The sequence below is a fragment of the Carettochelys insculpta genome, chromosome 14 (assembly GCF_033958435.1).
Source record: "Carettochelys insculpta isolate YL-2023 chromosome 14, ASM3395843v1, whole genome shotgun sequence".
NCBI classification, from domain to species: domain Eukaryota; kingdom Metazoa; phylum Chordata; order Testudines; family Carettochelyidae; genus Carettochelys; species Carettochelys insculpta.
In genome coordinates, this window is record NC_134150.1 from 41,637,501 (window position 1) to 41,664,210 (window position 26,710).

General features: G+C 66.8%; 1 protein-coding gene across 4 annotated transcripts in view; it reads right to left on the minus strand.

Annotated features, from left to right (window-relative positions):
* PIEZO1 (piezo type mechanosensitive ion channel component 1 (Er blood group)) overlaps nt 1–26,710 on the minus strand; it is an 89,709-nt gene that overhangs the window by 6,074 nt on the left and 56,925 nt on the right. For all 4 annotated transcript variants that reach the window (XM_075009165.1, XM_075009164.1, XM_075009163.1 and 1 more), the window contains 34 exons: nt 26,485–26,591; nt 25,934–26,194; nt 25,742–25,853; nt 25,229–25,407; nt 23,210–23,358; nt 22,614–22,793; nt 20,154–20,248; nt 19,479–19,639; nt 19,025–19,201; nt 18,565–18,690; nt 16,955–17,155; nt 16,496–16,700; nt 15,876–15,980; nt 15,299–15,452; nt 14,697–14,940; nt 14,132–14,228; nt 13,578–13,752; nt 13,125–13,214; nt 12,854–12,960; nt 11,924–11,995; nt 9,081–9,181; nt 8,450–8,528; nt 8,050–8,130; nt 7,383–7,555; nt 7,177–7,289; nt 6,646–6,849; nt 5,776–6,034; nt 5,495–5,683; nt 4,794–5,076; nt 4,501–4,585; nt 4,020–4,167; nt 3,638–3,852; nt 2,975–3,133; nt 1,602–1,749 (listed from right to left, as the gene is read on the minus strand). In XM_075009165.1, the coding sequence (XP_074865266.1) occupies nt 1,602–1,749; nt 2,975–3,133; nt 3,638–3,852; nt 4,020–4,167; nt 4,501–4,585; nt 4,794–5,076; nt 5,495–5,683; nt 5,776–6,034; nt 6,646–6,849; nt 7,177–7,289; nt 7,383–7,555; nt 8,050–8,130; nt 8,450–8,528; nt 9,081–9,181; nt 11,924–11,995; nt 12,854–12,960; nt 13,125–13,214; nt 13,578–13,752; nt 14,132–14,228; nt 14,697–14,940; nt 15,299–15,452; nt 15,876–15,980; nt 16,496–16,700; nt 16,955–17,155; nt 18,565–18,690; nt 19,025–19,201; nt 19,479–19,639; nt 20,154–20,248; nt 22,614–22,793; nt 23,210–23,358; nt 25,229–25,407; nt 25,742–25,853; nt 25,934–26,194; nt 26,485–26,591 (5,234 nt within the window). The remainder of the gene's footprint in view (nt 1–1,601; nt 1,750–2,974; nt 3,134–3,637; nt 3,853–4,019; nt 4,168–4,500; nt 4,586–4,793; nt 5,077–5,494; nt 5,684–5,775; nt 6,035–6,645; nt 6,850–7,176; nt 7,290–7,382; nt 7,556–8,049; nt 8,131–8,449; nt 8,529–9,080; nt 9,182–11,923; nt 11,996–12,853; nt 12,961–13,124; nt 13,215–13,577; nt 13,753–14,131; nt 14,229–14,696; nt 14,941–15,298; nt 15,453–15,875; nt 15,981–16,495; nt 16,701–16,954; nt 17,156–18,564; nt 18,691–19,024; nt 19,202–19,478; nt 19,640–20,153; nt 20,249–22,613; nt 22,794–23,209; nt 23,359–25,228; nt 25,408–25,741; nt 25,854–25,933; nt 26,195–26,484; nt 26,592–26,710) is intronic.

The following is a 26,710-nucleotide window of genomic DNA, read 5'->3' on the forward strand; positions in this document are numbered from 1 at the left end:
AGGGTGTGCCCAGGCCGACTGCACTGGGTGCAGAGGCACTGCCTTGGGCTTGCCTTAACCCTGCCCCCCCCCCCCTGACTGCCCTCCTGTAAGCCTGGGCCTGGCATTAGGAGAGGAGGTGCCTGGCACCTCTCTGGCCACTCGCTCTGCCGCGCCCCAGCCTTGTTACACACCCGTCACGTGCCCCCTGCGTTCTCCCTTTTCCAAGCTGCACAGTCCCGGCCCCGTCTCTCTCCCCCTGTGCAGCTGTCCCGTCTCATCGTTTTCCTTCCCCTCTGCCGCTTCCCAGCCCTGGCCCTGCTTCGCAGCTATGGCTCTGCCAAGCCCACGTGTTCAGGCACAAGCCACAACACTCTGCCCTGAGCGGTAACAGCTCATGGATGTGGACTTGGGACGCCGGACTTAGCCCATAATGTGGTGGGATGTTCCCATCGCGGGGGAAGCTGAAATCCCCCACGCTAGGGACTGTCTGTTTACACAGCCTCGCAGGCCCTCAGGAGCACACCACCACCCTGGTGGGGGTTCTGCCGCTCCTTCTGCTGCTACACGCTCACTCGTCGGGCCGGGACTTCTAGCCAGGAGATTCCAGGGACTGCTCGATGCACTTCAGATTTCTTCTGCATTTGCTCTCTGCTTCCAATACAGCACCGCTCCCTGCCCCGAGCGACCGTCCCGGTCACGCCAATACTCTTTGTACCTGGCTAGACCTGCGCCCCATTAGCCCTGTGCCACCCAGGCTCCAGGACACCTGTTGTATCTGTGATGGGGTTCAGGGGTCCCCCTGCACTGCACCCCGTCCGCTGGCAGGAGAGACTCTCACTCAGCAGGTACAACAGCAGGTTTATTAGGCAACAGATGTCCAGTTTCTCACAGAAGCAACAGCACAGCAGCCAGAGACAGTCCTTCCAACCTGTCCTGGGGAGAAGACCCCGAGGGGAGCCCCTCTGGGGTGTAGCTTCCCCCTCCTCAGGCTGGCTGCCTTCCAGCTCTCCCTTTTCCTAGCCTCTAACTGCCGACCCCGATTCAAAAACCCAGCTCAGCTCCTCCCTGCTCTTTGTCCAGGGCAGAGGTGTTATCTGCCAGTTGTAGCCCCAGGGTCATCCTTAGCCACTGGGAGCTGCTGCGTGCCTCGGACATCCAGCCTGACTCACACATGCACTCCCCCCACTCCATCACAGTATCCCCCTTTAATGCCAGCCACCTGAGCTCCCTCCTGGGAGCATTTCAGCTACCAGCATCTCCGCAGGAGCGCCTGGCCGTGTTGTGAGTGTTCAGCTCCTGCGTGACGTAAATGAGACTGCCGGAGGTCTGACTGCCCCTCACTCGCGCCTCCCTGGAGGCTCCTAAGCTCTCTCCCAGCCAGCTCCCTGGCTGCGGAGCTCCTCCACGAATGCTCTCGCTCCTGGGGGAAATATCTGCTGAACAACGTCTCCTCCACCCCAGCCGGCTCTGGGCAGCAGACCTGCCCTGCTATGAGCTCTCCAGCTGCGCACACCTGCAGCCTGGTGCCACGGGGGTGTCTGGGGAGCCCCTCCCCCTTTCCCCAGAGGAGAGGTGTGCGAGCGTGCCCGGTGCTGCAGAGCCAGGGCAGGGAGTCCTACCTTCTCCGTCTCCCGGCTGCACTTGATGATGAAGATGTTGGCGTAGATGTCCTCCACACACATCCAGTTGGAGAGGGACAGGGTGGTGTCGGTCCAGACCCAGTCCATCACAGCACGTAGCTCCACCAGGAAGGGCACCAAGCGAAACCTGCCACGGGCAGAGTCTGGTCACCAGGTGCACCTCAGGGGAACCAGCTGCCCTGCGTACTCCCCGCAGGATCCCCTGCTCTGGGGGCACTGGCCACAGACGGGCCCTCCCATTCCGCCAGCCCCCAGGAGACATAACTGGAGTTTAGAATGAATATAAGAAACATTACAGTCACCTCTGTCAGACAGTCTGCACCAAATCTTGTGCCAGCTGAGGGGTCTAATGAAGGCTGGTGACTCACTGAATGGGCTTATGCTGCTTGTATAGCTGCCTGGGTTCCCCACGGGCAGCTCAGAGGGGCTCTGTCCTTGTATTAGAACGGTCCAACTGTTCCCATGCACAGCAGGAGCTGTGGTCACCTCCCAGCCTGCTGCAGATGGGCTGAACCCCAGGCTCCAATCCACACGGCAGGAACTGATCTGATCTGATCTGCTCAGGTGGTTCCCGCCCCCCGCCCCCCCCATGGATGTAACCACCAGCAGGTTTGGCCCTCCACATGGGGCAAGGGTGTAAAGAGGGTCCTGGCAGTCACCATTGTGTCCTCAGTCTGCAAACCTCCAGCTTGTCCCCCATCTCCAGGCTGCAGTTTGCAGGAACGTCCCTGCTATGGACTGAGCCTGCCGGGATGGGGGGACCCATCCAGCAATGGGTGTGTTTCCAGAGATATTTAAGACAGCCACCTTTACCATAGGCTGCAGCCTGCAGCAGTAGCTTTAACTGATGTCTGCAATTCGACCGCTTAAACAATTCCTCTCTCTTACCCTGGGCTTTTCCTTTTCTTCCTTTCTTTATAACCCTTTAGATTCTCAGGGCTCGGCTGGTCCCTTTGGGGGCTGGGAAGACCCATGTGGATTTGGTGAGACTGGTTTTCCCAGTCTCTCGTCTGAGCAAGGAGAGGGACGGGTTTGGGCATAAGAGCTGCCGGGGAGCCCGGGGATTTGTCTGTGCGACCTCTGGCTGGTCCAGAGGCGGCCGCGGTGCTCTGTGTAACTGCTTTGGTTTGCCTCGTGTGAAGAGCTCCCCGTCTGGGCTGTAAGTGGCCCAATTTTAAGCAAGTTGCCCAGGTTTGGTTCTCTGGGCAGCGCCGCGGAAACCTCCCGTCTGTTACACTGGGAAGCACCACCACTTCTCGCCTGTGCCCACCGCTGTGCTGCACACACTCCCCCGGGACGGCGGCTCCAGGGCCAGGGCAGCCCAGAAGCCAGCTCCCCCAGGGTCCCCTCACCCTTGGAAGAGGAAGAGGTTGAGGTGGTTGTATTTCTTGGTCAAGAAGTTGCCCAAGATGCGGGTTGGGTAGCCACAACGGATCTGATAGGCCGACAGAGCAAAGTAGATGCACTTCACAAAGTACCACAGCTGGGCCACGGTGTTCTGGCTGAACATCCTGCGGGACAGAGAAGTCGGTGAGATGGGGCGGCCGAGAGATGCCTGGGGAATTCCCGCACCATGCTCTCAGCTCCTGCCGGGCTGCTCCCTGCAGGGCGCTGGCATCTGCCTGGCACGAGCTCCTCCCAGCTCCTCGTGGTCTCTCAATGCTGGATCTGCCAAGGGGTTGGATTTGTGCCCCAGAGGGGCCTGGCCAGAGGCAGTGTGCACATTAGTGGCTATGTAAGTAACAATCTGTGTGGATCTGACACTTCCTGGCTGCTGCTGAGACAGCGCAGGGCCCAGGTTCTAGGGAGCCAGGCAACGGCTGGCAAGATGGGACGAGAACCCTGGTGTCCAGGCTCCCTAGAACCTGGGCCTGGACCACAGGGCCCCACTTCTGTCGGGGCAGAGTTCCAAGCCATGCCCTGGCTTTCCGTGCCGATGGGCGTGGGCTGGGGCGAGGTGCCCAGGCAGCTGTGGACCCCGCGGGCACAGGGGCGGGCTCAGCCAGGCGGCGTACCTTTCCGTGACGGCCGGCAGGATGAAGAACATCCACAGGTGGATGCCGAAAACCAGGATGACCTGGAAGATGAGCTTGCCCAGCACGGTCTTGCGGAGGTAGAGGGCCCGGTCGATGACCATGGTGGAGAAGTGAATGAGCAGCATGACCAGGAAGGCTTCGGGCACCTGGTCGTCCGACAGCGAGGAGGTGATATCGGCAGCGGCTGAGTATTTCTGGGGAAGCCGGAAAGAGGGGCAGTTACCGGGCGCGGTGCCTGGCTGTGGGCCCAGGGCAGCTGGAGAAGGTTATGCAGCAGGCATCTGGCCAGGAGCAGCGGGTGCTGCAGGTCCCCAGGGAGCAGACGGTCCTGCAGCCCAGCCCAGCCCAGGGCCCGGCTTACCCCAAAGGCCCAGAAGCCGAAGATGATGATGATGAAGTCGACCACGTCTGCCAGGAACATGAGGGCGTAGACGTCGGTGGCAGCCTGGTACTTGGTGTGCAGGATGGCACAGAAGAAGCCCTGCAGTGGCTGGTACACGTTCCGGGCCCTGAAAGCAGGCAGGGAACTCAGGCTGGTTGGGCTGCTCAGCCAGGCCAGCCCAGGCAGCGCCGGGGAGGGGCATGAGCCCTACCATCTGGGCACCCCCAGGCAACGGGGGCAGGGCCACCCCAGACAGGAGGGGAGCAGTGCCCCACTCCCTAGGCACCCCCAGCAAGGACTGGTGCCCACTGGCAGCCATCAAGCAGATCAACTGTTTGGTTCATGGGAGTGGGCATCTCTTCCCCACCGCACCTGACAGAGTGAGGGGCGTGGCGGATGGGGGCCTCGGAGGCTGCCCTGACCCAGCTCTCCCTGCAGGCCGAGGGCTGGGCTCACTTACACCGTCAGGAAGAAAAGCTTGGCCCTGAGTCCAGCAGCCTTCAGCTTCTCCCGGGATGGGCTCTGCTTCTCCTCCTGCTCCTCCTCTGTGGGTCAGAGATCAAGGCTCAGCCCGGGGGGGCAGTGAGCACATGGGCTTCTGCCCCACGGCTAGGTGGGGCAGGGGAGCAAGGCAGCACAGACAGGTTCCCTCCCGCAGGGGGTCCCTGCAGCACCAGGCTGGTGGGAGGTGGGGAACCCCGGCCGAATGGTCCAGAGACCCTGCCAGGGTCCTTAGCACCCCGAGCCACGTACCAGCCGCCGGCGCCGCCTTCCACTTCTTAGTCCACCTCCTCTGCTCCTTCTTCTTCCGGAAGCGCAGGCTGCCCTCCTTCTGCCCCTCCCCAGCTCCCTCCTCCTGGGGCAGGGCCTCCAGCTGCACCGCCTCTGTCCCTGTGGCGCCTGCAGCCTCTGCTCCATCGCCCCTGTCTGGCCGGGCCGCCGGCCCCGCGGCCTCGCACCTCTCCTCCGCCGCCCGCTCGGCTTCCCGCTTCCACTTGGCAAAGGCGTCCTCCTTGTGATCCCACAGGCCGTAGCACTGCGGGGGGCGGGGGGGTGGTCAGTGCTGGCTGGGAGGGAAGGAGGAGGGCCCGGGGGGGCCCACACCCGCATGGCTCTGCGCAGCCCGGCCCTCCCCATGCCCCCCGCTGATGGTACAGCGCTGGCACCGACTGGACCGGGGCGGCGCCCAGCGCCGGGAGCTCTGGCAGGCGCCCTGTGCTGCTTACACCGGCCAGAGCCGGGAGAGGCACGTTGCTGTGCTGGGACCCCGAGGAGCCTTTCAGAGGCAGCCGGTGCCCCGCTGCTCCCACCCCAGGACGGGCTACCCTCAGCTTGAAGGCCAGCACCCCACTCTGCCACCACGCTTCCCGGGCAGGAGGTGGAGCCAACGCTGGGGCGCCGCATGCCCCAGGCGGGGCCGTGATCACCAGCCCCCAGTCGCCCGCGGTTCTCACCAGCAGGAGTGAGCGGTGGAAGAAGAGCGCCATCAGCTGGAGCAGGTCGTACTTGATGTAGCGGTCGGTCTTCTCCAGGCCCAGGATGCGCGGGGGGAAAAAGGGCTTGGCCTCGTTGCGCAACAGCACGGTGTAGCTGTTCCAGGGGAAGAACCCGAACTGGAAGACGTACTTCAGCACCACCATCGCCTGCCGGGGAAAGGGGGTCAGAGGGGGCCGGGGGAGCCCCCCCGCCCCGGGCTGAGCCGGGGCCGAGCTGAGGCCGGGAGCGGGGCCCCCACCTCGGTGAAGATGATGGCCGTCATCCAGAAGCGCTTGCTGGGCCGGGGGATGGAGAGCATGGCCCACAGGAAGACCAGGATGGGCAGGACGAGGGAGATGACGGAGGCGGAGGCCATGTTGTTGAGGATGATGATGAAGTAGCACAGCAGCTCGGAGTGGGCGGCCACGAAGTGGTAGAGGGCCAGCAGCAGCTTGAGGAGGCGGTTCTGGGACTGGTAGAACCGCTCCGACTCCTCCAGCTCCTCGAAGTACACCTGCCTGGAGAGCGCAGGGATGATCCCGCCTCCCTCACACCCCCCCGCAACTCGCGGCCGCTTGTGGGGCTGCTCGGCGAGCGGCCAAGGGAAAGGCCCTGGCTCCCCTGGCACAGGGGACCTGTGCTCCCAGGAGTGTGTCCTGGCCCTGGCAGCCAGAGCGGGCCTGGGTCTGCTTTGGGCACAGGCCCCTGGGCCTGCTGAGATACAAGCCAGGTAGGGAGCTGAGCAACGCCTGCCCCAGGGATCCCCCACGCCCTTTCGCAGCCCACCTATTGGCCCAGGCAAGCTGCCCGGCACTCCCGAAGCCCAGGGCTCCCCTCCTCCGGGGGCTGCAGGCATAGCCACCCGCCGGCTGCAGCCTGGGACCGTCATCGGAGACGGAAGCACGGACTGACCCGGGTCTCTCCCCTCCGCACGCGTGCAGCACGGAATACCCCATCCCGAGCGGCCGCCACGCACACCAGGGAGAGGTGGCTGGGGGAGGCATCAGAGGCGGGTTGCCTTCCAGCCTGAGCCATGCTAATTTGCATGCCTCTCCCACAATGCTTTGCAGGACTGCATAGCCCCAGCTCTCCCTCTGAGCCGAGTCTCCCAGCACAGCCCAACCGGTACCTGTCGGACAGCAGCTCGCTGGCCGTCCGGGTCCGGTTCCTGGGGTACGCCAGGAGCTCCTGGGACCCCTGGATGAGCTGAAGTTCTTCCTGGGAGCCCAGGGTCCCGATCTGCTCCTCGCTGTGGTAGCCGGTTGTCAGCGGGGAGGTGGTGTCGTCCGTGCCGTCAGCCCTGCTGCATAACAGGTCTCCTCCTTCGCACCCGCTAGGAGGGCAACGGGCACAGAGTCAGTCACTCCCGGCGCAGCCAGGGCTTGCCCCTGGGGTGTCTCCACTGCCCCCTGCTGTGGGCGGGGCCAGGGGAGGCGCCACTGTCATGGGCGGGGCCAGGGAGGTGCCGCTGCCCCCTGGCCTGGTAAGGCGGGAGGTCAGGAGTGACCTGGCAGGGTCTGCGCTGCCCTAGGTGGCCAAGGCTGCAGCAGCAGGCTTGGGGACAGGAGAGCAGCGGCTGCCGTGGGGGCGGGGGGGCAGAGTAATCCAGCCCAGGCCACGGTGCCCCCGCCCCGCCCGCCTAGGCCATCTATGCACCTGCCTGGAAGCTGTGCTGCTGGGAGAGTCTACGGCGGTGGCCACCAGCAGACCCGTCTCGTCTCCCGGTGCCGGCTGGTACAGGCTGTCCAGGACCCCCCGGTGCAGCTCATCTCCCTGCGGGGAGGGGGCGAGGCGGGAGAGCAGCGTCAGCTGGGTCCGAGCGAGGGGCCCTGCCCGGCGCCTGCAGCCCTCTCCTCGCCCGCCTACCTGGGCCAGCCGCTGGGTGAGGACGTATCTCTCCACCCACAGCACGGTGGATATGTCCCTGTGCTCCTTGGTGAAGGCGCAGAGCCACTGGGTCAGCCCATCCACCGTGGCCTGGCACAGCACCCACAGGAAACGCACCATGTTCAGCGCCCGCTGCACCACGTTGCTCCTCGCTGCAGAGGGGGATGGGGAGGCGCTTTTGGGAACCGCACACCAGCCGGCCAGACACCCCCCCCCCACCGGTCAAGGCGCCCATGGGCTGGTCTCCCCTGGCTTCCTCTCCCAAGCACCCGGCAGGTAGACTTCAGCCTGCCCCCCGGCTGAGCCCCGCTGCCAGCCCTTGGGAGGGATAGAGGTGCACAGCCCAGGCCCCATGCAGCCGGCTGCAATGGGCAGACGCTTACCCAGCTGTGCCTCAGGTGGCTGGTGAGCCCTGCCTCTGGGCTGGGCATGGACCAGGGTCCGGGCTGGCAGCCCCCCCGTCTAGCTCCTGTCTATCCAGGGGGCCTGGGGATATGCCCCCCCGGGAAGCAGGGCAGGCTCAGATCCCCTCGCCATGCGTGGGGCAGGGAGTGGTGCCCTGTGCCCTGCCTGGCACAGAGGGGGAGGCCGTGGGGTGCCTGTGTAAACCCCCAGCTCTCTCTGTCTGCCAGAGCTTCCCACCCACCTGCGTCCTCCTCTTGGCCCTCGAGCTCTTCAGGCAGCTCCGCCTCACAGGCATCGTCCTCTCCATCACCGCCGCCGCCCTCTGCACAGCAGGGCAGGTTAGGGCCTGGAAACCAGCTCGCCTACCACACCAGCCTCCGTGGGGCTTGCTGCTGTCAGGATGGCTCCCGGGGGGGCCCATGGGCACTGGGACAGGAGCGGGGCCCCCCTACAGCCAGGGTGACAGGTACCTCCTGGGAGGCTGTGGGGCAGGGGAAATATACCCCTTCTCCATGGGGCTCTCTTCCCAAGGGGCAGGATGGCCCCAGCCCCGGCTCCCCCAGCGTGGGCAGAGGGCTCCCTGCCCTGGTCTATCTCAGGCAGGGTGGGCCAGGCAAGGGGCAGAGGAGAGTCGCTCCCACCTGCTGGCGACTCCATATCCTGCCGTTGCCGCTCCTTCAGCGCCGACTTGGCGTTGGTCACCCAGGCCTGATACGCCAGCTGGAGGCGAGAGACAAGGAGTGGAGCTGTGCCCTGCTGCAGCTGCCGTATGCGGGGCGTCTGCCCCTCTGCAGCAGGGCCTGCCTGGCAGTGACGTCCTTGTGAGCGCAGGGCAGCTGTGGGGGTCCTGCCCAGACACACATGTGCCTGGCAATGACGTCCTCGGGAGCACAGGGCAGCTGTGGGGTCCTGCCCAGACACATGTGTCCCAGATGTTTGGGCTGAAATACCACCATAACTATCCCAGTGTGTGCAAACCACCTGCAGTCAGGTCCCATCTATCCCTGGGGACGGCAGGGCACAGCCAGGGTGAGCCACCGCCCTGGGAGGCAGGGGCCACAGAGGCAGAGGGGAGAGCTGGCAACGTGGAGTGTGGCTGGACAGACACGGGGAAGGATGGGAACAGGTGGACAGAATGCGGATGGATGCACAGACAGATAGGCCAGCAGGCAAGGCCAGAGCGGACAGGTGGACACCCCGTTCGTCCAGCCACGCCCATGGCTGGTGAGGAGCTGCCCTGCTCCAGCAGAGCCGGCTGGGGTCTGCCCTTACCTGGAATGCACTCTGCTTGGCTGGCCTCTGCTCCTCCAGGCTGGCCTCCTCCTCCTCCTCGCTGTCCGACTCGAAGAGGAAATACTCACCCGAGTGCAGCACTGTGGGAAGCCGGGGGACAACACACAACAGTGTGACACGGCTGGATTGTGCGATGCCCGAGCAAGTCCTTGTCACAACCCCTGCTGGAGGCTCGTGCAGAGTGGGCCAAGCGAGAGGGCCCTGAAAAGCGGGTGACTCGCCGCTCACGCGCACCGATCGTTTTTGCCTGCGAAGCCCTGCGAGCTGGCCGTGTCCTTGCTGCCGGCGCTCAGACCAGCATGCGACCAACGGCCACGGCCTGGACAGGCCTGAGTCAGGCGTGGCCGGGGGTGTGTGCCTGTGCACACAGCGAGGAGGCCGGGATTCCCTCCACAGGGGCCAGGGTATAAAGAGGATCCGGCCCATCACCTCTGCCGGGTCTCCGCTAGGACCTGCGCTCGGGAGGGCTGCTGCCCCATCCCCACAGGGGAGCTACTCCCAGAGGCTTGTTTTCAGACGGCTGTTTATGCCATCGCCTGCAGCAGACCTCTGCACCGTCTGTAATTTGATTGCTCAAACTATTTCACTCTTCTTACAAGTCACCCTAGAGATGTTTGATGCTGCAGGACGGGCCCTGCGTGCTCTTTGGGTGAGACCTGAGGGACACATTGGCCTGGGGATGTGGCTGGTCCTTGGTGTCCATAACCTCTCACCTGGGTGAGGAAGGACAGGCTGTGGCCCAGGAGAAGCTGGAGTGTGTGACGGGTCCCATGGGTGACTTCTCGCTAGCCAGTGAGGTAACAGCAGGGCTCCCTGTGGCTGCTCTGGTACCTTAGAGAGGAGCCCCAGTTCTGGGCTGTAGGTAGCCCTGTCTAAGCAATTCACCCTGAGCTGGCCTCTTGGCGGTGCCCTGAGAACCCTCCTGTATTACACACAGCCAGGGTCACGGGGCTCCCTGCCCCACCGGCTCCCAGCAGGGAACACGGCCCCGGGGGTTTCATTGCCCCAGGAAACACTCGCTCATGCTGACCCCCAAGAGGACAAGGAAGCGGACTGGGGCAAGCCATGGGCCTGCTTCCCGGCACCGGGGCTGAGCAGAGCAAAGGCAGGGAGCTGGGGGACAGAGCCCAGCAAGCTCTGCTGGGAACCTGCCTGGTGTGGGTGGGTGGCGGGGGCAGGTGGCCAGGCAGGCCCCAGCTCTGGGGGCTTTCACCAGCCCAGGCCAGGCCACGGTGGAGTACAGTGTATGGCTCCGGGTCAGAGCCAACAGAGAGGCTGCGCTGGGCGTGGCTAGCCCAGAGAGCTCCCCATGGGCTCCCGCCACAACCAGCGTTCCCCGTAAGCTGAGCACTCGGGCGGCCGCCCAGGAGAGATTCAGGTGCTGCCCAGCTGACGGGCAGAGCGGAAAGCGTGGCTTTCTATCGGTGGTGCACATCCACACGTCCCTCGGTGCACATAAAATTTATTCCACCCGTGGCCGGCAGAACTGAGAGGCGACACTGCCCCTGCCCGTGCGCACCGGTGTGGGGGAGACACCTGAGCCGCTCTGGGGGGGCCCTGCCTTTGCCCTAGATATCCCTGAGGCCCCACTCCAGGGCACGAAGGGCAAAGCTGCCCAGTTCCTTCCCCAGGGCCTGAGGCGCGGCAGGGAAGTAGGGCCCGTCTCTGCTGCTTCCCTTGAGCCAAGTCCCACAGCGGGGAAGGTGGAGGAGCTCGGGGCTGCCTCAGAGCTGGGCAGGGACTCCGGGGCACTGACCTAAACCAGTGGTTCCCAACCAGGGGCGTGTGCACCCCCAGGGTTACGCAGCGCTCCTCCCCAGGGCACATCGACTCAGTGTTTCTCAGCCCTTTTCCTGAGTTAGAAACCGGGACTTCTTCTACGTTCGTCTTTTTCTTTCATCTATCCTTTTTGGACACTCTCGAGCACGGCGGCAGGTTTATCGCCTGTAGGCGAGTTCGGCCACCCAGCCCGGTACGATCAAGGTGTTGACTCAAATGTGATGCAAGGGTAGAAGAATAAAATGGTGCATCTGAACGTTGCAGGTAACAAAAGAATTGAGAAACACGGGCCTCAGTGGGCCCTGCTCTGGCGAAGGGACAGCTCCCAGGCACCACGCCCGCTGGGAGAATTCCTCTCCAGGCTGCACCCCCAGCCGGCGCAGACCAGGCGCTGTGAGGGGCCAGCCCCCGCAGGCTGGCAGCGTGCACGACCCAGAGAGTTTACCTGTGTCGCACAGCAAGCACTGGGTGTCAAGGGCAGGGTTGCCCAGCCCAGTGAGCTTTAGCTAAGGCACAACAGACGCAGCTGCTTTGCTAAGGGACGATCACCTGCCGAGGCAGCGCCGGCTTGGCCTATGGGGGGACACCATTCCTAGGGACACCCCAGCCGGAATTGCTGCGTGCAGGCAGCTGACTAGCACCCAGCCCTGCAGGCAGGGCCCCAAGGCAAGTGCTCTGGGGCAGCCAGAACCCAGCCTGCCCCCGGTTACCCCAGTTCTGATGATCCCCTGCTCAGGGGGAGTCTGTCCCCAGACTTGCCTGCAAATGGGCTCCAATGGGCACCCCCGATTCGTCCCCAATGCCCCCCAGTTAGTACCGACGAGCACAGAAACACCAGGTTAGCACCCCAGGGGCAAGGTGGGGCTGGCAAGGGAAGGGAGCTGGGTTCGGGGCCATGCAGGGCCGGACAGACCGCCACCACCAGTGCCAGGTGTGAGGAAGGTGACCGAGGTCCCTGCCAGCGTCAGAGACCCTCCCGCCGGAAGGGTTAGAGCCGAGGGCAGGCGCTCATGTTAGTGCTCCGTGCTGGGGCAGCAGAGTACCTGCGGCGTGGTCTAACCAGGGCCGCCACCACCTCTTCCTCTGCCGGGAAGGGTCCGTCTTGCCACCTGGCTCTGTGGAATGGGCACAGGGGAGGGTGAGCACCCCGGTGGCCGGGCAGAGCCCAGATCTCAGCGGGGGCCGGCCATACCAGGCGAGGGGATGGCCACGCCCAAAGTCCCCGCTGGCCATCAACGCGCCCGTGGGGCAGGGCCCGGGAGGCTGGGGGCGGGGTCCCCGGCTTGCTTGGACTCTGCACAGTACAGGGTGTCACTCCAGCAGTGCCCAGGCCAGCACAGCTGCAGGGCCATGACGCCAGCCGCAGCCTGGTGGGCAACGCGCCTCCCCGCACAGACAGAGCTGGAGCTGGGGACACAGGGAGGGATGTAGGGGGCTTCCCCCAAGCGCAGCAGGTGGGAGGGGCATGGGGCCGGCCCCTGGGGACTGGCCTGCCGGGGGGAGTGACAGGCTGGGGCTGGTGAGTGTGGGGGTCTGACCAGCACCAGACCCCTCCAGTCCCTTGAGCTGCATCGCTTGGGGGGTGGTGAGGAAGAGGTTGGAGGCAGAGCAGAGGTTGTCCCCCTCCCTCCCCGAGGCTAGGGCAGCGGGGGAGGGCTCATGTGGCCAGCGCCTCCTCCCCGGGTGCGGATGAGGGGCTTCCTGGGGCAGGGGAAGGACAGACACACATGGGGGGGGACAGACAGACAGACACACACACACAGACGTCTCTGCTCAGCCGAGGGGGGCTCTGGGCCATGCAGCCCCACCCTGTGTACCCCAAGTGCCCCCACTCCGTCGAGGCCCCCTGCTGCCCCCCAGCCTGGAGAAGGGTCCTGGTGGGGAGCAGGAGACACGGGGCTCTGTGGGGGTGGGCGCTCGGCTGGAGACGCTGCCCCCGCTGGGCGCCAGGCTGTGCTCCCCGCCGCTCTCACCGGGCGGGGCCTCGTCCGGGGCCGGGGCCGGGGCCGGGGCCGGGGCGGAGTCGCTGGGGTGCTGCCCCGAGTGGTACTTCTCCTGCTTCGCTCGGATCCGCTCCATCCTGCAGCCACACACACAGAGCTGCAGGCCGCGTCCTGCCTGCCCCCAGCTCCACCCCGGGAGCCCTCCCCTCTGCGGAGCCCAGCCACGGGCTCCCGGTCCTGCTCCCCGCCCCCCGGGCTGCCAGCCCCGAGGCCCAGACCCCCAGGCTCTCCCCCGACTCACTGCCGCTTGAGCTGGGCCAGCGACTTCTCCTCGGCCTGCCGGTGGGAGCTGATGCTCTTCAGGGTGCTGGCCTTGTACAGGGCGAAGCCTCTGCGGAGACACCATGGGGCTGTGAGACGGCCTGGCCCTGCCCCAGCCAGAGCACGGGGAGACAACCCCCGCCCCGGGGCGCCAGGCAGCCAGCAACGGCGCGGAGGGGAGCACCGAGAGGGACGGAACAGAGCCTGGGCACGGCCCCCCACCCCAGGGAGCCAGACCTCCAGCCCAGGGCCCAGAAACGAGGCCCCTGCAGCACCTCGTACCCCCCGGCAGCAGGAAACGCCGGCTCCGCCCTGCTTCTCAGGCGGCAAGGACTGCTGGGGATGGCACCCCCCCGGGCAGCTCCCCCTCTCCGCACAACCCCCCGCGAGGGGCTCCCAGCCCGCCCCACTGCCCCCCTGGCCCCGGCCCCACCTGGAGGCCTGCAAGGCCGAGGCCTGGAGCTCGGTCATGACGTGCAGGAAGTAGTAACTGAGGAAGACCCTGCGCTGGAGGAGGAGGAAGAAGAAGCAGATGCTGTCCCAGATGACACCAGCCTCCTCCACAGGCAGCGAGCAGTCCTTGTCCTTGCCCTTGGCCTTGGCCTTGGCTGGCGGAGCAGAGGCGGGAGCGGTCAGGGCGGAGGCGGCCGGGTGCTTGTGAGAGCGGTGGGAGCATGTCTGGGGCACTGGGAGAGGATTTCCCAGCCACTCCCCCCAGGACAGCCCTGATTCCAGGCACTGGAACACCCAGGCTCTTCTCCCACAGCGCTAGCCCCCCCTTGCAACACCACAAGACCCTCAGCCTCTCGGGGACCCCAGGCCTCACTGTGCCAACCCCCTCTGCCAGCCCCCTGGTGCCAGGAGAGGCCAAGTCCCAGCACACAGCAGTAGGATGTGGGAGGCTTTACCCCCCTAAACGCCCCGGAATACTGTACAAGCCAAGCCAGGGCGGAGATCCGAGCGCCCGCCCAGCTGCCGGGTACTCACGGTCATAGTAGCCCTTGACGGTGCAAACCAGGCTGAAGAGCTGGATCACCCAGCAGAAGTTGCTCTGCATCTGCTGCACGAAGACGCAGGAGAGGAGCTGCCGGGACAGAGCGGGGCAGGGGTCAGCCACCTCACTGCCGTGCTGACAACTTGGAGCCATGGGACCCTTCCCTCTGCCCCCACACCCTGCCACCCAGCCCCTGCACTCACACTGCCTCAGCAGCAGGAGGCACTCACCAGCCTCGCCTTCCCATAGGGCACAGGATCTGCGCTCAAGGCGGCCAGCCCCAGGGCCACACGGGGTCTGCATTCTGCATGGACAAGCAAGGCAGGGGCCCCTCACCCACCCAGCCTGGGTGAGGGGTCTCCACAGTGCCCAGGGAGCTGCTGATTACCAAAGAGAAAAGGTGCCAAGGGACAAAGTTGGACTGGGGCTGGCTCCATAGGCGGCGCACAGAAGGTGCTAAGAGGTGCTCTCCTCGGGCTCTGGCAAACCCACCCCCACCCCACCCCCAGGCCCTGCCTGGGATTCTCCCAGCCACTGGCGGGGCAGGGCTCAGCTCACCGACAGAATGTTCTTGGAAACAATGACGGTGACGTTGTAGAGGATGAGGCAGTCCCAGAGCACCAGCCGGGCCTTGGCCGGGCGGCGCAGCATGGCCGTGCCGAAAAGCAGCAGGTAGAAGCAGGCCAGCAGGTAGCCCAGGCCGAAGATGCTGATGCGGCTGGCGCCGGTGATGAAGACCACAACCAGGACGAGCCAGAAGAGGTAGCGAAACACCGCCACCTTCAGCATGTCCAGGTATGACCTGCGGACGGGCAGCGCCAACAGCCCTAGAGCCATGCTGCAGGGGTAGCCCTCCCATGCTGGCCCCCGGCACACCCGGGAGCTTGGTGCTGGGCCTCTGCGGGGCCTGGAAAGCAGGACGCTCCTTCCCCAAGGAGTGGAGCAAGAGGCTGCTGAGGCTGCCCAGATGCTCCCCACGCCTTATCCCCTCCATGTGGGCCACCCCCAGAACCCAGTCGGACCAATGTCCTGAGCCAGAGCCCTCAGCCTGGGGGGGGGGTCCCCATTGCTCCCCATCAGCAAGGGAGGGGGTCAAGCAGTCACTCTGGCAGGTCCCTGCCCACTGGCCAGCATAGACCCGGTTTGCCGGAGCCCCCCACCTGCAGTTGATGAAGTTGGGCACAGGGTTGGGTCTGCCTTGCGTCAACTCCAGCTGGTCTGTGTTCTCCCCCGCCGCCCGCAGCCACTCCTCCGTCCGCTCAGCCGCAAAGACCTGCCACTGCTGGGAGGCACAGAGCAGGAGCAGGAAGTCGTCTGCAGGGAGCAGAGAGTGAGAGGGAGCCCCACCATGCTGCTGCCAGGGAGAATGAACTTGGTGCAGCCCAGCCAGGCTCCTCCGCCTCCCACCACAGGCGGGTGGACCTGACCCAAGCCCCTCCTCCAAAGGGGGTGGACCCCCTCTTGGCCCCTCCCCTGGCTGGGTCTCACCTCTGAGAAAGCTGCTCCCCATGATGCACCGAGAGATGCAAAGCAGATGATCGATACCCAGTGGCTGGCTAGCAGGGGGAGAATCAGGCCTGTGGCACCCCGGGGAAGGATGCTGGTAACAAGACTTGTCGGGCATGGGGGTACAGATGGAGGGGAAGGAGGAGGCCCTGGGCCCCAGGAAAGAAGCAGGGAGCATGGGGCTGCATGGGCTAGGGCACGGCTGGGGCGGGAGCGGCCGAGGATACGTACTGATGATGTTGATGGAGTTGGGCGCCATGTAGAAGTCGGGCAGGTACATCCATTTGATGAAAGCCGAGTTGATGGGGATGGAGCGGCTCCACCTCCAGGGATAGTCTGCCAAGGAGAGGGGAGGTCACTGGAGGGTGCACATACCTCCCACCCCCACCCAGGGCAGCTCCACAGATGGAGGTCTGAGAACACACAAGCCTCATGGCTCCCCTGCAGCTACTCCGAAGGGGGGAAGGCGGGGGGGGTCCCTGCCCATGCAGAGATTGAAGAGGGGAAGGAGGGGGGGGGGTCCCTGCCCATGCAGAGATTGAAGAGGGGGAAGGTTGGGGGGGGTCCCTGCCCACGCAGAGACTGAAGGGGGGAAGGCGGGGGGGGTCCCTGCCCATGCAGAGATTGAAGAGGGGGAAGGGGGGGTCCCTGCCCATGCAGAGATTGAAGGGGGGAAGGAAGGGGGGTCCCTGCCCATGCAGAGATTGAAGGGGGAGAAGGTTGGGGGGGGTCCCTGCCCACGCAGAGACTGAAGTGGGAGAAGGTTGGGGGGGGTCCCTGCCCACGCAGAGAGTAGACCCCCGGCTCCCACACACGGCCTGCTCTGCTGAGCCCGGCGCCTCGCCCCTCACCTATGCAGAGTGCGGGGGGGATGCCCAGGCACAGCAGGTACTGGCACAGCAGGAACAGGGCCAGGAAGAGGCAGTACTTGGGCCAGAGGCGAGCGATGGCGGCGCGCCGGCGCCGGGTCAGGATGACGACCAGCCAGCAGCCGTGCAGGATCACCATGAAATTCATGCGCTGCCCGATCACGTTCACCATCATGAGGAAGCAGATCTGGGGGCAGAGGCGGGGCGGGGGCTACAGAGAACTCCACACCAGGGGCCTGGCTGGTGCTGGCCCCCCACCCCTCGTCATGGGGAGCCAGCTGCGGGCCCCCCGTGCTGCACCCAGAGCCACCCCTCGGGGAGTTAATTCCCAGGACGTGCCCGTCTGTTTGCGGGGCAGTGGCTGGGTTGGCTGGCATTTGCCCACTCCCCTGGGCCCGCTGCTCTCAGCCCCGGGCTGAAGGGATGCCTGGCCCAGCTCACCTCCAGGCCAAACTTGTAGTAGAAGTAGTTGATGAAGTATTTGGCACAGCTGACAAGGCCCCGGTCCAGGTGCTCACATGACACCTCCTCAAAGAGCGTCTGGGTGGCAGGTGGCACCAGCTGGTGCTGCTTGCGGTGGTACTCCTGGCGCCGGTACACGATGGCTTCGAGGACCAGCAGCATCAGCACCAGCAGATGGTTCTGGGGGAGCAGTGCCAAGGTGAGCCCCAGTCTGGAGCGAGGGTGGGGGTGAGGACGGGGTGTTATGCAGCCTTGTCCCAGCCCCAAGCTTGTGGTGGCTGAGGAAGCAGGGACCCCCCCCCTCTTGCCCCGGGAGAGGCCGGCTGCCCATCCCACGTGTCGGGGGTGCAGCTGGTTCCCATCTGCACTGGGCCAGCAGGGGAGCGAGACATTAGTGGGTTTTAAAATGAACTCGAGAACCTTTATCGCCACCACTGTCCTGGGTCTGCGCCGAGTGAGCCAAGTGAGGGGGTCTAACGAGAGCGGGGGGCTTGCTGAAGCTGTATGTGCTGCTCACGCGCGTGTATCGCTTTTCTACGGGGAGTTGTAAGTGGTGGCTCTGGGCGTGTCGGTGACATTTTCGTTTCTGGGAGAGCACAGCAGGAGGCGTGAAAGGGTCCTGCTTCCGAGGCAGAGCTGGGCTTGAGTCCGATCCACAGCTGAAGAGTTTGGCTGTGGACAGGTAACCCCACCGACGGGCAATAAGGGACGTGGCCAGGTGACCGACTCCTGCGACAGGCTCCATCTCTGAAGTGCTACCACACCAGCAGGCACAATAAATTCCCTCCACGTGGGCAAGGGGGATAAGGAGGGCTCTGAGGTTCCTCCGTCTTTGGCTCACTCCAGCTCATCGCTTCAGGAGCATCTCTGCTAAGAACGGAGCCTGGAGGCCTGAGGACTCATCTTAACAAGGGCTGTATTCCAAAGACTGTTTATCCCACCTCTGCTGCCAGCCTGCACCAAGAACTTTGTGACTGGTGTATGGGATTTGATTGCCGCAACAATTTCCCTCTCCCCCTATTCTTTTCCCTTTTTGTTAATAAACCTTTAGATGTTAGAGGCTAAAGGACAGGCCCGGCGTGCTCCCTGGGTGAGATCTGAGAGATGCATTGACCTGGGGATGCGGCTGGTCCATTGGGACTGGGAAGACCTGTTGGGATTTGGTGAGGCTGCTTTTCAGCACCTCTCACCTGTGTGAGGAGCAATACTGGGGGTGGCACAGGAGAAGCTGGTGTGTGCAAAGGAATTACTGCTCGTGTGACATCTTGCTGGCCAGTGCGGTGACGGAAGAGCGCGGTGTGACCGGTTTGGTGCCTGACGGTGGAGAAACCCCAGGCTCGGGCTGCGAGTAGCCCTGTTTTAAGCATTTTGCCCTGGTTTGGCTCTCTCAGCTGTGCCCAAAAAAACCTCCAATATCACAGTGAGTGTGGGGTGGGGGGACCCCGCCACAGGCCTGGGTTCAAATCCTGCCTTGGATCCCGGGGGGGAGAGCTGGGAGCCACCACCCCACCATGCCCAGGGTATGTAGTGAGGGAGAGGGCAGCGAGGCCAGCAGAGGAGAGGAGCTGTGCCCCCTCCCAAGCACCCACCTGGATGTAGCCCAGGTTGGGGAAGCCCTTGCGGATCCCGAACCAGTTGGCGGGGTCCACAGGGCCCCGGTAGAGTGTGGAATTCTTCAGCTCCTCCGGCTGCAGGTTGGTGCTGTTCAGCTGAGGCTGCGGAGCAAACACACAGACGGATGTCAGCTGCCAGGCAAGGGACCCAGCCCCACAGCAGGGGTCCCCCAGATCCTCCACTGGGCGGCCTGGCCAACGTGCACCATGTCGTGGGGTGTGACGTGCCTGGAGTGTGAAATGAAATAGGAAAGCCAAACCCAGGACAGGGAGATACTGCGGGGAGAAGGGGCAGCTCCCCGGCTGTGGCTGTCACAGGCTGCCTCCCCACTGAGCTCCCTGGGGTGGCACGGAGAAGCCCCTCCCTGCTGCCAGGGGCTGTCGGCCGCAGGAGCCCGCCGGTGGGGGAGCCCCGGCACCGCCCAGCCCCGCTCACCGCGGTGCAGTTGCTGGAGTACTCCCGGGGGTCGACGGCCTTCAGCTGGTAGAGCATCTTGCAGACGATGATGATGCAGACCCAGATGGTGGAGAGACAGGAGGCCATGTGGCGGAAGCGGCAGTAGGGCAGCGCGAAGGCCCACAGCACCACCAGCAGGAAGTTCATGACAGACACCTGCAGGAAAGGCAGAGCTGGGGGTGCCAGGCTGGCCCAGCCCCCTGGCACCACTGGGCCCAGCCCCCTCGGAGCTCCTCAGGGACCCCCAGGTCCAGAGACACCTGCCAGCCCGGAGGACAGCCAGGGCTCCCCCTGGGTCGGGGGGCAGGGGAAGGAACCCCCAGGCTAGCGGCTCTCCCCCCTGCAAAGGCGGATTCCCCAGCTCAGCTCCCGGGTGGGACGTCCCCGGGGCGTTTTCTGCGCTGGCCTCCCGGGCGCCCCCCGCCCCCGTTACCTCCTGCAGCGCCACCCACACGGTGCAGAGCGCCACCAGCTTGAGCACGTGCAGCTCCAGGAGGCGCCGCAGGAAGACCTGCCCGCGGGTGAGGGTGTCTGAAAAGGTCCAGCCCAGCACCACCAGGCGCTCCAGCACCAGGCCCCACTTGCTGGGCACCGCTGCAAAGCAGGGCGGCGTGTCAGCCCCCACGGGCCCCTGCCAGTGGGCCCCCCCCCCCGCACACCACTTCCTGGGTGCCCTCCCTCAGCAGCGCCCCCCTGCCCCAGCAGCGTCCCCCCTGCCCTGACCTACCCCTCCCCCAGCAGTGCCCCCCTGCCCTGCCCCTCCCCCATCAGCACCCCCCCGCCCTGCCCCTGCCCCTCCCCCAGCAGCATCCCCCCTGCCCTGCCCTGCCCCTCCCCCAGCAGTGTAGCGCCCCCCTGGCCCTGCCCCTGCCCTAGCAGCGCCCCCCTCACCCTGCCCCTGCCCCTCCCTCCCTCCCTCCCTGCAGGCCTCTCCCTGGGTGCCCTCCCCCAGCAGCGCCCCTCCACCCTGTGCCATTCCAACCCCCTTCCCCCTCTGCACCCCCCAGAACCTGCCCTCACAGTTCCCAACTTCCCTTCCTCCCTGAGAAACACCCCCCACCCCACCCCCCGGCTGCGAGGACTCAGCCAGTCCCCAAGGGCCATTCACCTTCCGAGGCTGAGTCGGAGTCCCTGCGTCCAGCCTCCTCCTCCTCCTCCTCCTCTGCGTGGAGCAGGGGGCAGCTTCCCCGGGCCCCCTCACACCTGCAGCAGGGAGGGGCTCAGGGCAGGAGGTCAGAGGGGGCCCCTGGGGCTGGGACACATCTCCCCTCTCCTGATCGGTGGTGTCCCACACTCCCCCGGGGTGTGAGGGGGCGCGCTGCTGCCCGGGGGGGGAAGTGGGTGCAGCGCTGGCTGTGGGGGGTGGGAAAGGGCCGTGGCACTGCCCGAGGGGGGAGGGGGGCATTGGGAAGGGGGCGTGACACTGCCCGAGGGGGGGAAGGGGGCGTTGGGAAGGGGGCGTGGCACTGCCCGAGGGGGGAGGGGGGCGTTGGGAAGGGGGCGTGACACTGCCCGAGGGGGGGAAGGGGGCGTTGGGAAGGGGGCGTGGCACTGCCCGAGGGGGGGAAGGGGGCGTTGGGAAGGGGGCGTGGCACTGCCCGAGGGGGGGAAGGGGGCGTTGGGAAGGGGGCGTGGCACTGCCCGAGGGGGGGAAGGGGGCGTTGGGAAGGGGGCGTGGCACTGCCCGAGGGGGGAGGGGGGCGTTGGGAAGGGGGCGTGGCACTGCCCGAGGGGGGGGGGCCGTTGGGAAGGGGGCGTGGCACTGCCCGAGGGGGGGAAGGGGGCGTTGGGAAGGGGGCGTGGCACTGCCCAGGCCCCGGAAGGGTCTGTGCTGCCCATGCACAGGGAGACACCCAGTTCTTGCTGCCTTCACGTCAGACCCAGGGGGTGCACGCCAGACGCAGGGTCCCAGCCAGCCCACATCCCACCTGTCTGCAGCAGGGCCCCGGTCCCCAGCCCAGGGGCAGCTGAGCTGCACCAGGTGCAGCCGACAAGCTGCCCAGAACTGCACCTCGGCCCCCAGATGCCCTCCTAGGGCAGGGCAGGGCGGGGGGGGGATTGTAGGGAGCAGAGGGGGAAGGCCAGGGCAGGCTGTGCCTCTCCAAACAGACTCGCCTGCCCCAGCCCTGCCTCCTATCCAGCCCCTCCCGCTCCCCACCCCTCGCCTGCCCCCCAGATCCCACCTCCTGTCCAGCCCCTCCCACTCCCCGCCCCTCGCCTGCCTCCCGAACCCCCACCTCCTGTCCAGCCCCTCCCGCTCCCTGCCCCTCGCCTGCCCCCCAAATCCCACCTCCTGTCCAGCCCCTCCCACTCCCCACCCCTCGCCTGCCTCCCGAACCCCCACCTCCTGTCCAGCCCCTCCCACTCCCCGCCCCTCGCCTGCCTCCCGAACCCCCACCTCCTGTCCAGCCCCTCCCGCTCCCTGCCCCTCGCCTGCCCCCCAAATCCCACCTCCTGTCCAGCCCCTCCCACTCCCCACCCCTCGCCTGCCCCCCGAACCCCCACCTCCTGTCCAGCCCCTCCCGCTCCCTGCCCCTCGCCTGCCCCCCAAATCCCACCTCCTGTCCAGCCCCTCCCACTCCCCACCCCTCGCCTGCCTCCCGAACCCCCACCTCCTGTCCAGCCCCTCCCGCTCCCCGCCCCTCGCCTGCCCCCCAAACCCCCACCTCCTGTCCAGCCCCTCCCGCTCCCCGCCCCTCGCCTGCCCCCCGAACCCCCACCTCCTGTCCAGCCCCTCCCGCTCCCCGCCCCTCGCCTGCCCCCCCGAACCCCCACCTCCTGTCCAGCCCCTCCCGCTCCCTGCCCCTCGCCTGCCTCCCGAACCCCCACCTCCTGTCCAGCCCCTCCCGCTCCCTGCCCCTCGCCTGCCCCCCAAAACCCCACATCCTGTCCAGCCCCTCCTGCTCCCCGCCCCTCGCCTGCCCCCCAAACCCCCACCTCCTGTCCCTCTCTCATGCTCTCCACCACATGACCACCCAGGGACCAAGGCGCCCTCTAACCTTTCCCATCTCTGTGCAGATGTTTTCCATACGCATGCGGAATAATTTTATGTGCACTGGGGCATGTGCGGATGTCCACCTCCCATAGGAACACCGGCTGCTAATCAGCTGGGTGGTATTGGACTCTCTCCTGAGTGGCTGCACAAGTGCCCATCTCACAGGGGACACTCTCTGGGATGCCCCCAGGCCTGAGCAACCGCTCTGCTGCCTACCCACGGCTCCTGGCGCGGCAGGGCTGGCACTGGAGGAGCTGAGGCGGTAGGGGTGGGGGGCAGCTGCCCCTGCTCCCCACTCTGCCTGGGAGTTGGGCTGGCTCTGCCTGGCAAGGCTGTGGGGCACCGCTCCCTAGCGGGCACTCAAGCACCAGGCTGCAGGGCCGGTGCGGCCTGCGGGCTGCAGCCTGCCCCACTCTGTGCTAGAGCCGGCCTAGCCCCAGCCCCTTTCCCAGCTCCCTGCCCCACAGGGGCACCCAGCAGGCCAGAGGCGGCTGATGGGATGGGCAGGGGCCCCCCCCAACCCTGGGAAATCCCCCAGGCAGGGCTTGAGCAGGTGGCGGGAGGGGAGCGTGCCTGGGGGCGGGCGGGCGCCGGGGCTCGGGCGAGGCCACGTGCTCCAGGTCGGTGAGACGCATGAACGGCCGGTGGAAGTAGTGCAGCTGAAGGATGCAGGCCAGCAGGAAGAAGCCCGGGATGAGGATGCTGGAGAAGAGCTCAGACACGCTGAACTGCTCCAGGCCCAAGTCGCCCAGTCTGTGGGGGGAAGCCGGAGACCAGCTAAGGACCAGCGTGAGGGAGCCCCCCCGCTCCAGCATCCAACGCCAGGTGAGCAGTCCCAGTCGCTGGGAGAGCAGCCAGGCCGACCCCTCGGAGGCAGCCTGGCCCGGCCGTTCCCAGCACACGGTTCTGTGCCTGGCTTTGCCGCAGGCTCCCGGGGGGAGTCCTTGAACCTCCCCCTGCGTCGCCTTCCCCAGCCACACAGGGGAGAGGGAACAGTCCCAGCCTTCCTCTTGGAGGTGTCACCGGGCCAGAAGGGGCCGGCTCAGGGCTGGGAGATCCAGAAGGGGCCGACCCAGCCAAGGGGCTGGAGACCTTCACCTGGGAGGGTGTGAGCCCCTGGGGCTGGGGCTGGGGCTGGAGCGGCCAGGGCAGGGCAGGGCAGCACTCACTGCTGGTCGGTGAGGCCGGTCAGGTTGCGCCAGTACATGGGGAAGTCCTCGAACTGGAAGGTGTAGACGGCGATCAGCACCAGCATGGTGTAGGCCACCACCAGCCACCAGAAGCCCTTCAGCAGCTTCCTCCACAGGCTGTAGTACACCTGCGGGGAGGGGGCAGCCGTGAGTGCCCGGCCGGGGAGCCCCAGAGCCCGGCCGCCCCTCGCCTCCAGAGCCAGCCCCAGAGCCCGGCCCCCCCTCGCCTCCAGAGCCAGCCTCCTGCACCCCACAACCCGGCCCCCCCTCGCCTCCAGAGCCAGCCCCAGAGCCCAGCCCCCACCTCCCTTCCAGAGCCAGCCCCCTGCACCCCACAACCCGGCCCCCATCCCTCGCCTCCAGAGCCAGCCCCAGAGCCCAGCCCCCACCTCCCTTCCAGAGCCAGCCCTCTGCACCCCACAACCCGGCCCCCCCTCGCCTCCAGAGCCAGCCCCCTGCACCCCACAACCCGGCCCCCATCCCTCGCCTCCAGAGCCAGCCCCAGAGCCCAGCCCCCCCTCGCCTCCAGAGCCAGCCCTCTGCACCCCACAACCTGGCCCCCCCTCGCCTCCAGAGCCAGCCCCCTGCACCCCACAACCCAGCCCCCATCCCTTGCCTCCAGAGCCAGCCCCAGAGCCCAGCCCCCACCTCCCTTCCAGAGCCAGCCCTCTGCACCCCACAACCTGGCCCCCCCTCGCCTCCAGAGCCAGCCCCCTGCACCCCACAACCCGGCCCCCCCTCGCCTCCAGAGCCAGCCCCAGAGCCCAGCCCCCCCTCGCCTCCAGAGCCAGCCCCCTGCACCCCACAACCCAGCCCCCATCCCTTGCCTCCAGAGCCAGCCCCAGAGCCCGGCCCCCCCTCGCCTCCAGAGCCAGCCTCCTGCACCCCACAACCCGGCCCCCCCTCGCCTCCAGAGCCAACCCCCTGCACCCCACAACCCGGCCCCCATCCCTCGCCTCCAGAGCCAGCCCCAGAGCCCGGCCCCCCCTCGCCTCCAGAGCCAGCCCCCTGCACCCCACAACCCGGCCCCCATCCCTTGCCTCCAGAGCCAGCCCCAGAGCCCGGCCCCCCCTCGCCTCCAGAGCCAGCCTCCTGCACCCCACAACCCGGCCCCCCCTCGCCTCCAGAGCCAACCCCCTGCACCCCACAACCCGGCCCCCATCCCTCGCCTCCAGAGCCAGCCCCAGAGCCCAGCCCCCCCTCGCCTCCAGAGCCAGCCCCCTGCACCCCACAACCCAGCCCCCATCCCTTGCCTCCAGAGCCAGCCCCAGAGCCCAGCCCCCACCTCCCTTCCAGAGCCAGCCCTCTGCACCCCACAACCTGGCCCCCCCTTGCCTCCAGAGCCAGCCCCCTGCACCCCACAACCCGGCCCCCCCTCGCCTCCAGAGCCGGCCCCCCCTCGCCTCCAGAGCCAACCCCCTGCACCCCACAACCCAGCCCCCATCCCTCGCCTCCAGAGCCAGCCCCAGAGCCCAGCCCCCACCTCGCTTCCAGAGCCAGCCCCCTGCGCCCCAGAGCCTGGCCTTGCCCCGGCTCCTGCAGGCCTGCCCAGCTTCTCTGCCCTTGTGGGGGGGGGGGCACAGCGCCCCCTCTCCTGAGCCCCAGTGCAGCCTGCACCATCGCCCCCAGTGCAGCCCCCCCAGTTAATGTGATGCTGCTCACTTCCTCCCACCCGAGGGCTGCATCACTCCGCGGGGTTCTTAAAGCCTGGCCACAGAGAGCTGGGGGGCAGCATCCCTCCCCGCGGCCTGGTTGCCTGGTCCCTCCCCACCACCCAGCATCATGGCCCCACCCCCACCGAGGCTGCTCCCACCCGCCCTACCCAGCGGCCTGGCCACCCCCTACCCAGAGCCCCCCCACCCAGCAGCCTGGCCTCTCCCCAGCCCACACGGCACAGGCGAGCTCCCCTCACGGCAGCACCAGCAGACACAGCAGCTGCCGAGGCTCGCGGCCCGTGCAGGCAGCGTGCCAGGCCCCTCTGGGCGGGCGCAGCCGGACCTGGAAGAGGGTCAGGCAGAGGAGGAAGAGCAGCATGTAGACGATCTTGTAGACCACCAGGCGCCCGGCGAAGCTGACCACGATGAACATCCCGGCGCACACGTAGATCCAGTACTTGGCGTAAAGCTCCATCACCAGCTCGCCCAGGAACTTCAGCACGCTCCGCGGCCGGCCAGGCTCTGCGGGCACAGCCGGCTGAGAGCCAGGGACGGGCCAGGCCTGCCACGGCCCCGCCGGGCCCCTCCCCAGTGCGGGCAACTGCAGCCCCGTTCTGAGGTGCCCCAGGCCTCCCTTCAGCCAGGGGCCTCTGGGCAGCCCCACTGCACGGCATGGGCGGCTCCTGGCTCTGCTCCCCACCCCCAGCTGAGGGGCTGCTCTCGCAGGCTGCCCGGAGCCTGCCAGTGCCCCTCCTGGGCCAGGCCAGTCCAAGCCAGGGCATGGCAGTGCCCTCCTGGCCCTCCCCTGGGAAGGCTGCCGGCCGTTTCGGGGTCGCACTGGGGGAGAGGCTCTCACCTGCCTCGGAGACGGTCACCTCCAGCAGCGGCGTGAGCGGGTTCCTGCCCTTCAGCAGCTTCTCCTGCACGAACTGCCGCAGCAGCAGCCAGAAGGTGAGGGTGTAGAGGAGCTGCGGGGAGGGGCGCAGGTCAGCCGCGGGCCCGCAGGCGGATGGCAGCGCCGGGGGAGGCGGGAAGGGAAGGGGCTCACCTTGGCTCCCAGGTCCAAGCAGGGGTACTTGGTCCTGACCAGCCCCAGCTGCTCCAGGCTCATGAAGCCGACGCGGGTGGGCAGCTCGGGCTCCAGGTCCATGCCCCAGACGTACTGCAGGCTGCAGAGGGCCAGGCCGTAGAGCAGCAGGAAGGGGGAGCAGAGCATGGCAAAATGGTGCCGGCTGCGCACGATCCAGATGAGACAGGCCCAGAGCAGCAGCACGAAGGTCAGCCAGCTGTGGTAGGTGATGCTCCACACCTGGGGGGCCCAGACGGCTCCGCCTCAGGCGCGGCACCCAGCCGGCTGCCCGCAACCCGCAGCTGCCCTGCCGCTGAGGGGCGCCAGGCGACATCCCTGGGGGGGCACGTGGCCGAGAGCCTGGCGCTGCCCGCCCAGCTGCTACTGGCAGCAGTGGAGATGCAGAGGACAGAGGGATGGGCGGTGGCGGCCTGTGTCCCCAGGCCCCACGCCAGCCCAGCCCCTGCTGAGGCTCAGAGCCTGGGCCAGAGCCAGCGCCCCCTTCCCCATGCCAGCCCGGCCCCACTCACCATCATGGCAATGAGGGCGCAGACATAGCTCTGGCTCATGATCACGTGCCCCAGGGCGTGCAAGGGCAGCGTCTCCCGGTGCCGCTGGCGTGTCCTCTGGCGGGTCGCTGCAGAGGATGGTCAGAGCCGTGTCAGCAACCCTGGGGTGCCCCTGCGCCAGCGCCCGTCCCTGCCAGGCAGGAGTCCCCCGGGCCAGGTCGGGGCAGAGCTAGGGGATCACATCAGG